At 41.5% G+C, this 13,739-nt stretch overlaps 1 protein-coding gene across 1 annotated transcript; it reads right to left on the reverse strand.

Annotated features, from left to right (window-relative positions):
• Positions 1-12,278: 12,278 nt before the first annotated feature.
• On the reverse strand, positions 12,279-13,453 carry LOC126157801 (piggyBac transposable element-derived protein 1-like). Its single transcript, XM_049916400.1, has 2 exons — positions 12,997-13,453; positions 12,279-12,907 (listed from the first exon to the last, which is right to left on the reverse strand). The coding sequence occupies exons 1-2, from the start codon at positions 13,451-13,453 to the stop codon at positions 12,279-12,281; spliced, it is 1,086 nt and encodes a 361-aa protein (XP_049772357.1).
• Between the last annotated feature and the right edge of the window lie 286 nt (positions 13,454-13,739).

Genomic DNA, 13,739 nt, shown 5'->3' on the forward strand with positions numbered 1-13,739 from the left:
ATAGATGTAGATTATTAGCAACATATGACATTATCACCTTTGGTGATGTAATTATAAATGTGTGTATGACTAGTTATAAAAACTACACAAAATATGAGAAATCTGTTTCATTGTAAATGTAAATGTGTGCTCATGTACACTCCTGGAAATGGAAAAAAGAACACATTGACACCGGTGTGTCAGACCCACCATACTTGCTCCGGACACTGCGAGAGGGCTGTACAAGCAATGATCACACGCACGGCACAGCGGACACACCAGGAACCGCGGTGTTGGCCGTCGAATGGCGCTAGCTGCGCAGCATTTGTGCACCGCCGCCGTCAGTGTCAGCCAGTTTGCCGTGGCATACGGAGCTCCATCGCAGTCTTTAACACTGGTAGAATGCCGCGACAGCGTGGACGTGAACCGTATGTGCAGTTGACGGACTTTGAGCGAGGGCGTATAGTGGGCATGCGGAAGGCCGGGTGGACGTACCACCGAATTGCTCAACACGTGGGGCGTGAGGTCTCCACAGTACATCGATGTTGTCGCCAGTGGTCGGCGGAAGGTGCACGTGCCCGTCAACCTGGGACCGGACCGCAGCGACACACGGATGCACGCCAAGACCGTAGGATCCTACGCAGTGCCGTAGGGGACCGCACCGCCACTTCCCAGCAAATTAGGGACACTGTTGCTCCTGGGGTATTGGCGAGGACCAATCGCAACCGTCTCCATGAAGCTGGGCTACGGTCCCGCACACCGTTAGGCCGTCTTCCGCTCACGCCCCAACATTGTGCAGCCCGCCTCCAGTGGTGTCGCGACAGGCATGAATGGAGGGACGAATGGAGACGTGTCGTCTTCAGCGATGAGAGTCACTTCTGCCTTGGTGCCAATGATGGTCGTATGCGTGTTTGGCGCCGTGCAGGTGAGTGCCACAATCAGGACTGCATACGACCGAGGCACACAGGGCCAACACCCGGCATCATGGTGTGGGGAGCGATCTCCTACACTGGCCGTACACCACTGGTGATCATCGAGGGGACACTGAATAGTGCACGGTACATCCAAACCATCATCGAACTCATCGTTCTACCATTCCTAGACCGGCAAGGGAACTTGCTGTTCCAACAGGACAATGCACGTCCGCATGTATCCCGTGCCACCCAACGTGCTCTAGAAGGTGTAAGTCAACTACCCTGGCCAGCAAGATCTCCGGATCTGTCCCCCATTGAGCATGTTTGGGACTGGATGAAGCGTTGTCTCACGCGGTCTGCACGTCCAGCACGAACGCTGGTCCAACTGAGGCGCCAGGTGGAAATGGCATGGCAAGCCATTCCACAGGACTACATCCAGCATCTCTACGATCGTCTCCATGGGAGAATAGCAGCCTGCATTGCTGCGAAAGGTGGATATACACTGTACTAGTGCCGACATTGTGCATGCTCTCTTGCCTGTGTCTATGTGCCTGTGGTTCTGTCAGTGTGATCATGTGATGTATCTGACCCCAGGAATGTGTCAATAAAGTTTCCCCTTCCTGGGACAATGAATTCACGGTGTTCTTATTTCAATTTCCAGGAGTGTATTATAAACTGACAACATCCATACAATATATATTGTTCCACAGATGAATAAAATAAAAAAAATAAAATAAAAAAAGAGCATGTACCAGTTCTTTGTGCACATTTTTTTTTACTTTAAAATATTACCCAAGAAAATGTTTGTTATTGATTACAATTCACAGTTTTTAAGTAGTTTCCCCTTAGAATATTAAAACATTCAAAATTAAACTGGTTATAATGTTCTTTTTTAATTTTCATTCTCTTAATTTTGGAAACTAAAGTGGGATCCTGTTTAATATACTAGTTACAAGTTGTGTCTGTGGATCTCTTCCTGAGAGACGGCTCTGATGTATGTCTTAAAGATTTCCTGGTGAATCAACTGTTTGTATTGCTCTCATGTGTCCATCTGGGTGCAGTATAGTGTAACATACCACTTTCTTAAAGTGGTGTATTGCATAATTTACTTACAGCTGAAGAATGATGATCTTTGACTATGGTATAAAATTTATTTAATGTAGTTCAGAAGGTGGGACACACTTTTTGAGCATGGGTTCCTCTGTATGTTCATTTTAACTGAACTGCAATGAAGAAAGCATTACTGCTGCATGGGGTGATGCTGTCAGTGGCTTTCTTTTGGTCACACTAGCTGTTCTTAATGTTTTCTTTGTGCAGTGGACCCCTGCCTCAGATTGTCAGTGGCCTCCATGGAAGAAGAAGGTCATGGCAATGTGGCAATGCATTAAAATGTCACAGAATGTAAGAATTTCAAGTTAGTAGGATCAGCTATGTATCATGACTCTGATTTTTGTTAATGTATTTGAGATACACTTCTCAAGCAGACAGAACTTTTATTTTTTAAAACTGTTTCCTGATGTAAACAGTTGTTATAAATCTGATTTACAAAAGAAGAAAGTTCTATCATTTAGTAGTGTGGATAGTAGTAGTCCATTGTTGAGTTCTAAGCACTCAGCAGCATGCCAAGAGGAAGAGACAAGTCAGTGATATGAGGCATGCATGATATAGCTGGACACCAATTTGAAGAGAAAGAGAGAGACAGAGAGAGAGATATGTTTTCAAGTCAAGACACAGATAATGAGAACTAGGTGTTTTGACATTAGAATTCTACCCTCCAGCTGATGTATTGCATTATTCAGCAAATTGTCGTGGAGAGCTCAAGAAACATATCAGCAGTCATTATGTAACATGATATTTTGATTGCGTACCTTGCCAACATCTTCAGCTGATACCTGTACAGTGAGTGTCTTTGCTACATCATGCCTCCTTTATCCTCTTACCATTCCCTACCGCTTGCCTCATCACACAGCTGCATTCTACATTTGGTGGAGTGGTGGGAGGATGTGATCGATGAATGCTGGGCACAAATTCCCATCCCTTAGTGCTTCTGCTACTCCTGTCAGGCACAAAACTCACTCTTGTCTGACACTGTGACTCTGTTGGCTCAGCACTGGGTTAAGCCACTGTCTTTATTGATCAGACCAATGGTCAATTTTATTTCAACAGCCTCTTTTACAATTCAGTCTAAAAAATCATGTCTGCCTTAGCATTTCCATTTTTTTCATATTTCATTGAGTCCCCTGTTGCTATGCAATGTTCTGCAACTGCAGCTGAAGATTTTGTTGGTTGTTTGAGTTCAGTGTGTCTTCTGTATTTCTGGAACCTTTCTTTGCCTCTCTGTACAGTCTGGTCAGTGTATGCCTTACTGTATTTGTGTGGAATACAGTGGACACTCGGTTTATGGAGCCCAGAGTCATCATTCTCTGTCCATATTAGAGCATGCATTCTTGAAGGTGGATGAAAGTGAGGATAGAGATGTTGAGTGGCAACACTCCCTAGCAGAGATTACAGTCCTTGAATTAATAACACTCTTGTTCTTTGGTGGATTGCATTATCTTTTCTCTTTGTCTTTTGATGTGTTATCTAGTGACTTCCATATTTGCTACACATCGGTAATTTGAATGTATTGAAGTGTATCAATGAACAGAGTACCACACCATTATTCAGAGTGCTTCCTGAGTGGAGTCCCTATAGAGGTTATCCCAGAAACTGCAACAGATTTAGACTTCACCTTCGTAGTGTGCTCTAGGTCTCCGGTGCCTACAACTACTATTGAAAATCTACAAGAATACTCTTCACCCAAATACTTCAGAGAGAGCCCTTCCACTGTCGATGAACAAATATCTTCAGTTCACCTGAACAACACATGGTAGAAGTGAAACATGAAAGTGTTGAGCCGAAGCATCAATTCATTGACAATGCTTGGACAGAGACTGGTCAAAGTCACACCCGAAGAACCTAGTGTTACATGTCACCAGCATTCAGCTCAGATGACAAGTGCAGGACAATGCACTGAAGACACATGGATGTTTACCCATTCTTCCATATTGAGTCCATTCCAATCGAACCCGCAATACACAACCAAGCCAGCTGGGCCTCAAGAGGTGTGTTCAAACTTTGCTTCTGCACCACAAATGTATCATGAGCTTGGACTATGCACATCATCACAGTGCAATATGGACATCAATGCAGTTCCATTATGACCCAATGCCCTACCTAAATTACTGGAATTTCAACCAGAACGCACTGGATCGTGGTTTCAAATGCCTGAACTTATTTTACAAAGCCACAGTAATGTGAAAGACACACCAAAATTTGTGGCCTTACTGAGTAACACTGCAAACTGTGCTCGTGTAATCAGCACTATCATCCATACTCTGCCAATCAATGGAAAATTTAAAATTTCAAAATTGGCACCACTTCAACAACTTGCCAATACACCTCAACAACAGCTGTGTCAGGTTATTTATGAAGAAAGAATGGCTAGAAAAACACTTTTGCAATTATGCCAGCACCTATGAGAGGCTGTCTCTCCAGGCATCATGTTGGACAACACTCTTTGCTCATTCTGGTCACTAAAACTACCTCCACAAATTCAATGTGCATTGATTTCAAGGGAACATAATTTGTCCTAGGACATTAATTTGTGTTTAGCTGATAGAATTGTGCAATTCCATAACAATGATGGGGCACATAAAATGGTGATATAAGACTCTTTGCAGAAATTTGATGGCCACACAAGGTTTTCAACAGATAGTGAGAGACTCTGAGCCCCAAGTGTTCTCATGAATACTTCATCCAGCTCCCAACTTATGTACACTGACCTGCAGCCAGCTGGGGAGACAATGCCCACAGTGGATAATGATACTCCATATGTCAAGCAAGACAATATGGCAACAGTGGTGTTGGTTCCATGGCCATTTTGGTGAGGAAGCACACAACTGCTCACAACCCTGTGACTTTACAGAACTTTAGAAGTGGCCACAGTAGGAATTGAATCAATTAAGTATTGGAAGCAGCAGTCAAACTATTTTCACTCAGCTTACAATAGTAGATACAAGGCTTTATGTAAGGGACTACACCTCTAAAAGACTCTTCCTAACTGCCACTGTCTCTACAGTGAGCACATTACCTGCTTGTTTATTTAAATCAATGTGTGAAATGTCAGGCACTCTCCTACATGCATTTCAGAACTGTGAAACGGACAGTGGACACAGGCCTACATGAGAAATGTACTTGGCAGTTAGTTATAGCTGACATGTGTGACCCCCAATACTGGGGGCAGATTTCCTATAGAATTTCCACCTTTACCCCAACCTGACTGTAGGGTTCCTTCATCAGACCATTGGTAAGGAATCTGTGCCAGGCGTATTGGCTCCCCACTGACAGGCAAAACAATTACTACCCATCATGACACACAATGAACTCTGGAGCAAGACTTCTGTATATGATCAAGAAATAAGACGAAACAAAAAGAGAAACAGCTTCTATACTCACAGAAAGTCTGTCTCGATAGAAAAATGACATCTGTTAGGAACTGACCTGAACAACAAACAAGCTCATCTCACTCACTTACAACAACATCAGAAGTTACATCATCATCATCATCAGCAGCAGCAGCAGCAACAACAGCAACATCCACATCAGCAGAATCACTCAACTTTTCAGTAGTCCTCAGGGACCTCTATGCATTTTCTATGCATGCGTCACTAGATGTCAGTGTGACGTACACTACTGCCAGTCTGCGAGCTACCCCTGCAAGTGGTACCCCTGCCACCCACATATGGTGTATGCATACTGAGCAATGTGAAGTAAATCACAACACTATTCACTGAATCATTACCATATCAGTGTCATCAAGTTCATTACAAAGCATGGCACATTATGCCTGACAGACTACACACTGCTAAAAATGTAGCAGACAAAATGCTAAGGGCTGAGATTGTCAGACCATTAGAAAGTTCATGGGCATCACTGATCCATTAGGTGCCAAAGAAATAAACTTCTTATAGACTTTGCGGTGACTGCTGGTCACTGAACACACATACGATACCCAATCAGTACCCCATGCCTAACACATAAAACTTTTCACATGCCTGATTGTGTTACCACCTTTAGTATCATACATACACTGCCAAAAAGTGTATATACAGATTACCATGGCAAATTAAGACATACGCAAAACTGCCATAATTCCATTGTCTGGATTATATGAATTTCTATTCATGCTATACAACTTGACAAAGTACTGTTACAATCCCCTTTCTGTTTCTCATAATCTATCAATTCTGGCTTTCTCGTATCACCCCTAGAGCACAAGAAACATCTTAGCTGTAACTCTGGCATCTAGAAAAGCAGGGTCTTGTGATTAGTAATGACAAATGCCAGATCTGACAGAGAGAAGTTACATTCCTTGGTAACTCAGTCAGTGACATGAGAATTCATCCTACAGCAGAAAGGATTGAAATATTATGCTCACACCCACATCCCAGCAGCTATCATGAATTAAGGAGACTTCTTGGTGCTATTAACTTTTATAGAAGACATTTTCCCCAAGCTGTGGTGGTACACACTAGTGGAAAAAAACAAGCATGGCAACAAAGCTTGTACATAAACAACAGAGATTCACAGAACATTTGACAGTATCAAACTGTGCCTGCAGCAGGCTGTCATCTTGGCTCAACTTATTAATAATACCCCTTGGTCAATCACAGCTGATGTGAGCAAAACAGCAGGGGAGAGAGGAGAGGGGGGGGGGGGGGTTGAGCCTGCAACAACTAGTAAATTGGCAGTAGCAGCCGTTACTTTTTTTCTCACAAAAACTTAACCCCTGCTCAACAAAAAAAAATGGTCTGCTTTGAACTAGAGCTCTTCGTCATTTATGAAGCTGCAGAGTACTTCAAAGTGGAAGTGGAAGGCAGGTAATTTACACTTTATGAGGACCATTGTCCATTCACAGAAGCTCTAAGAAACCAAAATAATGAGTACCCTCCTAAACATTTTCATGTCAGCCAGTTCTCCACTGATGTTCTTCACATTAAATATGCTGATAACTCAGTGGCTGAATGTCCATCATGCATTAACATTCTGTCTACAAACATTATTTATGATGACCTTGCATTAGCTCAGAAACAAGACCTGAAATCTGTGTGCTACGCCAGGACCAACTGACTGGTTTGATATTTGAATATTGCTCTCTTACTGGATCTGATAAACAAATCTGGTGTGATGTATCACAAGTGGAGTGACATCACATCTTCCACTGTCTCCAACATTTGTCACCTACTAAAATTTGACGTCCTGCCAAATTTGTCAGAGACCATTTTGTCTGGTCACGTGTGAAACATGACTTCAGACTGTGTGTGTAGGCTTGCAGAGGCTGCCAGCAATGCAAAACAAGGTGCCACACAAAGCAAGCACTTGGAGGATATAATATTTCAACAGAAATATTGCAACATGTACACCTACACCTAGTCAGCCCACTTCTGCAGTCCAGAGACTACAGATACATACTTAAGACAACTAACCATGTCCTACAAAGGGTAGACTCAGTGCCCATATAAGATATTATGGCAGAGACAACAGCAAAGGCCTTCATGCAACTTTGGATCTCACACTTCTGATCTCCAGACACAATAACCATGGACCAGAGCTGCCAATTTCAGTCAGCCCTTTTCTCAGAAATGTGCAAACTATATGGAGTGAAACACTACTGCACCACTGCCTACCACCCACAGTGCACTGGGTCAGTGAAGCTGTAACACAACTCTTCAAAGGAGACATGGAGTTGAGTAGATGGAATCACTACATTGGATACTGTTTCACTCAGCTTTCAAGGAGGATCTTCAAGCATCTTTGGCAGAGATTTTCTACAAAGAGCCTCTGAACCTACAACTGGAGTTTCTCAAGCCTGCAGAACTTCTGAAAACCAGTCAGTTGCCAATCCTCATCAACTGACTGGGTAAAACAACACATCCTGTGCATGGACTGCCACCTTGTTAACCAAACAGAACTTCCAAGATTTTCATTCACAAGCCTTTCACAACTTGCAGTTTTGTAATGCTGTGTGATGAAACTGTCTGGGCAGCCCCCCAACAACCATACTCCAGCCCCCCCTCCCCCCAATATTTCTGTGAGAGGTATAAACACCTTTGATGTGGTTCTCCATGAAAAACCAAAAACTGTCTCAGTACATTGTCTCAAACGTGCCTGGATCCTACACGACACTGCCGACCTCCATGACCTGCTCATCACTCTTATATCTGTGGATTCACACCAAAATTTCAACACACCACATCATCAGGTGACACCATTAGGGCTGCCACTGCCTGCTTCCACTATCCCTCCACTGGCTATGCCGTCCACCCCAAAAGACAATTCCTCACAATCCTGTTACAGGCACATCCACCAACTACCATCTCACCTCAATTGCAAATTCAGATTCCCATGCCTCCATCCCAGTGCTCTGCATTACATGGAGGAAAAGGGGGGGGGGGTGGTTGTGTGGAACTCTTCTCATCAGAAATTACAGCATTTAAATTAATAACACACTTGTTCCTTGGTGAAGTGTATTATCTTTCATCTTTGTCTTTTGTTCTAGTGTCTACCAGCTTACATGTTTGCTATGTCAATGTAATTTTAGTGTAATTAGAGTGTACTAAAATGATCAGAAAAGAAGTGTATCAGTGAACAAAGTACTCCAACAATATTCAGAGTTTTTCCTAAGTGGAGTCCCTAAACATCTATCAATGCTTGATCTACATGCAGAAGAGCTACTGGTGAAGTTATCAAGGGGCCAGTTCTGTTCGAAGATAGATTTAATAGATACTTACTTGCAATTACTATTAGCTTTAGAAGAAAAGCATTCATAGCAAACTAACAAACTTTTCAGGCTATATCAATATAACAGATTACCATCTGGTGTCCACATACATCTGCTGTATTTGAAAAATAATTAGAAAAGCTACACGAAACTACAAGCTGCAAATTATCTACATGATGTTATAATCAGTGGTTTATCTGACAGGAATACTTCCACAATTCAAAAAAAGATATTTAATACACTTACAATTTGTGAGTTTAGCTGTAAATTAATGAAGTGTAGTTTTTTCCATTTGAGCATTTAATAAGTTGTTCATATACTGAGTGCAGATGGTGTCAGGCCCATGTAAGACCATGTTGAAGAAACTCATAATCCCCCTGTGCCAGAAGATCTCAAGAAGCTCCATTTTTTCTTGGGCTATTAATTCACTATGGCAGATTTATACCAAATGCTTAAAGGGAGTTAAATTCCAGTAGTCTGCTACCTACCAGGCAGTGTTATTGAAACCAAAAATGTGTTTGAAGTATCCTCCATTGCCAGCCACATTTGTACAGACCAACATTTAGTCCTGGTGAGAGATGCTGCATAATTTTGGACAGGCATAGTACTGCTACATAAATCCACTGCCAGCACAGAACAGTCGATTCAATAGGCATCTAAATCTCTAACGGGTGCAAACCCATGTAGAAAAGGAGGCACTGACTATTATTTAAGGTGTAAAGAAATCCCACCTAAATGTGAAATGCAAACAACTAATTTTGTTCCTTGCTAGTAGGTAAGACAGTGTTGGGGTACATGGGCAGTGAGATCTTAATAAATTCAGTCCCAGATCCTAAGCCTTGCATAAACTGAAACATTAGTGCTCGTTATTAGGTTTTCAAGTAGACTCCTTAATTAGGCTGCCCCATAAACTTCACACCTGCACCCTGATAATGGTCTCATCATATTTCATACCTTGCTTGTATCTCAAACAATGGTAGGTAACAACTGAAATGGTTGTATGTGTCACTGATGTACCTTGAATCGCTCCTCAACTGTTGCAACAGTTTGCCCCACATAACATATGACACAATCTGGCTAATGTACAGGTAGCAGCTATGCAGAACAACCCTGCATGTGTCACCTGAAGAAGATAATTAGGTTGGTCATCAAAATAGGTTGCTCATCAAAATATCATGCAGGACATTGAAATCAACTTGTCTAAACATCCAAAAGCATACCAAGAACACCTGAGAAACCACAATATTCTTCTAATAGAGTCACGCAAATATTGTTTTTAGGATGACACAACATTCAGTTTTCCTCTGCCTTCTGTCTGTATCTTCCAAATTTAATAGAATCTGTCACAGCCTCAAAGTGATGTCACCGTGAGAAAAAAGTACTTGCTCAATCTGTTCTTTGGGAAATAAATGAGAATGAAGTAATGGTGAACCATAGTTTCTGATGACTTTAAGCAAGTTTAGTGGTTTGACTGGAAGATTACTTACAATTAAAGGCAAGCAGCTGGAGTTGAAGCTAGTTCTAGCAAGTTGCAAATGACTACTATATCCTTTGTTAATACATAGAGAGATATTTTCATATTATAGCCATTATTTTGAAGCAGATTTGATTCTTTTGAAGCTCTGTAATATACTCTGGAGTGTTCCTTACATACCACAAATGAAATCACCTAGTGAGGTGGCATAGAACTTAGGACACTGAACTTTCATTTGGAAGTAGGATGGGCCAAATCTGTGATCGACCCTTCTGACTGATGTTTTCTGTGATTTTCCTCAATTGCTCCAGGCAAATGTCAGGATGGTTCTTTTGAAACAGTATAACTGATTTCCTTCCCCTTTCCTCAAACAATCCGAGCTTGCACTGCATATCTAATGATGTCAGTGATAATCAGATGTTAAACTCAAACCTTCCATTTTTTTAAATAATTTAAGTGGACCTCTAGGAAATGAGAAATGTTAAAAACTCTGAAATTTATTTTCATTTAAGAGGTAATATGAAACTTGTCATAAATATGTAAATATATGTACATTAAGGTGTGTAAAATAATTCTTAGGCAATTTTAACCAAGCAGATCAAACAGAAAGTGCTTCTTGCCTTCATAATACTGCTAAACTTAAGATGTACAGAAGTCATATTTACATAACACACTTGTTATTTGTAAAATAAGCAAAAGGCAACCACTATAGCACACTGATGTGTGGAGCACAGATACCCATAACACACTAGCTTCAAAGCTCTTCCTCTTTTTCTAGCTAAAGTACACACACACACACACACACACACACACACACACACACCACACACACACACACACACACACACAGAGAGAGAGAGAGAGAGAGAGAGAGAGAGAGAGAGATACTCTAATGTGAACTCATGTGGCAGTGGTGGGATTGATTATTGATAATCAATTACTGAAAGTAGTTTACTAGGCTAATGGAAGTGGGGGGAGGCTTGGGAAGAAAGCATGAGGCAAGGAGGCAGTAGTGGGATGGAGTGAGGCAGATCCTTTAACAGATGATCCAGTGGCTGCAGAACAGCTGAAAGGAATTCAGAGAGTAGAGTATATAAGAGATATAGAGGGGGGGGGGGGGGGAGGAAAAGGAGAGGAAGGTGGAGGTGAAGAAGGACACATCGAGGGTATAGAGAAAGGAGGAAAAGGGTGGAGAATGGACAGAGAGGGGTAGAGGAGGGAGAGTGGTGAGAGAAGGCAGTACATGATCTGGATGGAGTAGTAGTGTGGGTCAAGAGACATGGGGAAAGGTAATGTGAGGCAGTGGGATAAAGATTAGCCCTTTGCACTCCATAAGGCAGACACAGGGCAGCTCCACACACTCTTATTTAAATCGCCGCCACCTGGGCGGCAGTGCACCACAGAGATTTGCATGGATCTCTTTGTGGAAACAGTGTGGCCACTGGCCAACAGTTGGGGTATACATTAAAACAAATTATGTGCTTTCATTCATATATTTACTTAAGCTTTTACAGTACAAAACTTTCCATTGTGTGGTATTTTTTGAAACACTCTTCAGGGTGGAGAGCTGGGTTTCATGAGCATGTTTCGCAGTAATACACAGTTTCACGCTTGCCACCTTTCTTTTTACTGTCTGAGCACACTGCACAATCCTTATGCTTGTTCCCAGGAAGCTTGTTGATAATGCGCAACTTTCCATTCAAGCGTTCCTCATCATCAGAAGTTGAATGACGTCCTCATTTCTGTCCTTGAGTTCTTTCTTCGCAACTAATCCTCTTATAACACTTTTACAGAATGCTTTGTGAGACGGCATTGTCAAGTTGTTTTTCTCACAGTAGTTCTTGTATAGTAAATAGCTGTTTACAAGTCCTACCTCCAACAGCCAGAAGTCTAGTTTTTGCCACCACTTGAGATTTTTCATTAGAAAACTGTAACTGGAAATAAAATGGTCAGATCGATCAACTCCACCCATCTTTGAAATATAATCAATAATCACATTTGGTTTCTTTATTTCTTCCCTTTCCTTTCTGTTTCTCCTTTCTATAAGTGACACTGAGTTATTGGCTTTTGTAGAAAGCATGAGAACTGTTCATTTATCTTGCAGTGCCAGAACCATCATTTTGTTGTTGCAGAGGCATTTTATTTCATGCTTCCTTAGACACAGAGCTCCTTTCTTGATTGCAGCTGGAAGGTTTTTGCGATTGGCCTGAATCATTCCTGTGAGATGCATGTTCTGTTTCAACAGCTCATCAGCTAATGCAACACTTGTATAAAAACAGCCAGTGTACAAATGATACCATGATTGCCCTGTAGCATTTATGATATTAGCTAGCAGGTGAAGAACTATTTTCTCAGAAAAATTCAAGTGTGGACAAATCAATAATTCAGTTGTTACAGCGCCAAAATAGGGTATCAAACTGCAGATATAACCATTTGCTGAATCTGAAATTAGATAAACTCTGAGTCCTCTTTTTGTTGGTTTTTGAGGATTGTACATTTTGAATAATACATGACCCTTGAATGATACTGTAGATTCATCAGCAGCTAAATACTGATATGGTTGATAAATTTCGAGAAACGTGCCAGACAAGTAATTCAGTACATTTTTCACTTTACTCAGACGTGACTGAACCTGAATGTTGACATGTGTAGCACTTGTCAGATTATAAACATGAAGTGCCCAGAAAATTTGCATAAATTGTCGGTGACTAAAGCAGTCTGGAAAGAAGTTGGATTATTGTAACCATTCTCTTGAAAAAAGTCCTGCAAGTTCTTACACTTTTATAATGCCATATTCAGTAGCACACCATGGAAGCGTTTCATTTCTTCCATGGTAACATTTCTCCAGTCCCACCATGTAGAATGTTGTGGAAGTGGTGTCACTTTACGTATTTTTGATGTAGCATACCTATTCGTTTCATCTGCTATTTGTTGAAATAGGTTATCTGTAAAAATTAATTGAAAGAATCCGATGGGCAATGATGGAACAGAACTACTTTCTGTTATAAAACCACACTTTGATTCGTCAAAAGGAAAATCTTTGAAGTCAGTGTCAGTGTCGCTCCACATTCGCCACGAATCCTCTTCTGAATCACTAGAAACATGCACATTGTCACTGTTTTCTTCGTTATTGTCACTCGAATTGTTTTGAAATGAATCACTATCATAATCAAAATCACTTTCACTCTCGTTTTCACTTAGAGGTTGCTCTAAAAGATCTAAAATCTCTTCCTCAGAAAGGACTGTACGTGAAGAACTAGCCATTTCGAGCGCGTGGACTTGAACGTAATAATTACAAACTTTGACTTAACACAGCTGCTACTGTTCGACACTGAGTTAACACTAGTTCTCCTATATGGCAGCACACTGCAGCAATAATGCCTAGTAGACTCAAAATACGTCTGAGAGCTTTGAAAAGTCATATCGAATGAGGCTCAACATTGGAGCAGAAAACAAATTTCACAATGTCGAGTGGCACTCGACATTGGAGTTGAAAGGGTTAGCAGAATGGGTGTAGGTAGTATTGCTGTGCTCTTCTCCGCATTGAGAG

This window comes from Schistocerca cancellata, chromosome 2 (assembly GCF_023864275.1).
Source record: "Schistocerca cancellata isolate TAMUIC-IGC-003103 chromosome 2, iqSchCanc2.1, whole genome shotgun sequence".
NCBI classification, from domain to species: Eukaryota; Metazoa; Arthropoda; class Insecta; order Orthoptera; family Acrididae; genus Schistocerca; species Schistocerca cancellata.

Coding starts and splice junctions, on each gene's coding strand:
- LOC126157801 (XM_049916400.1), bottom strand. CDS start 13,453: ATGGCTAGTTCTTCACGTACAGTCCTTTCTGAGGAAGAGATTTTAGAT. Junction 12,908..12,996: donor AGAAATGAAACGCTTCCATG/GTGTGCTACTGA, acceptor ACTTCTTTCCAG/ACTGCTTTAGTCACCGACAA.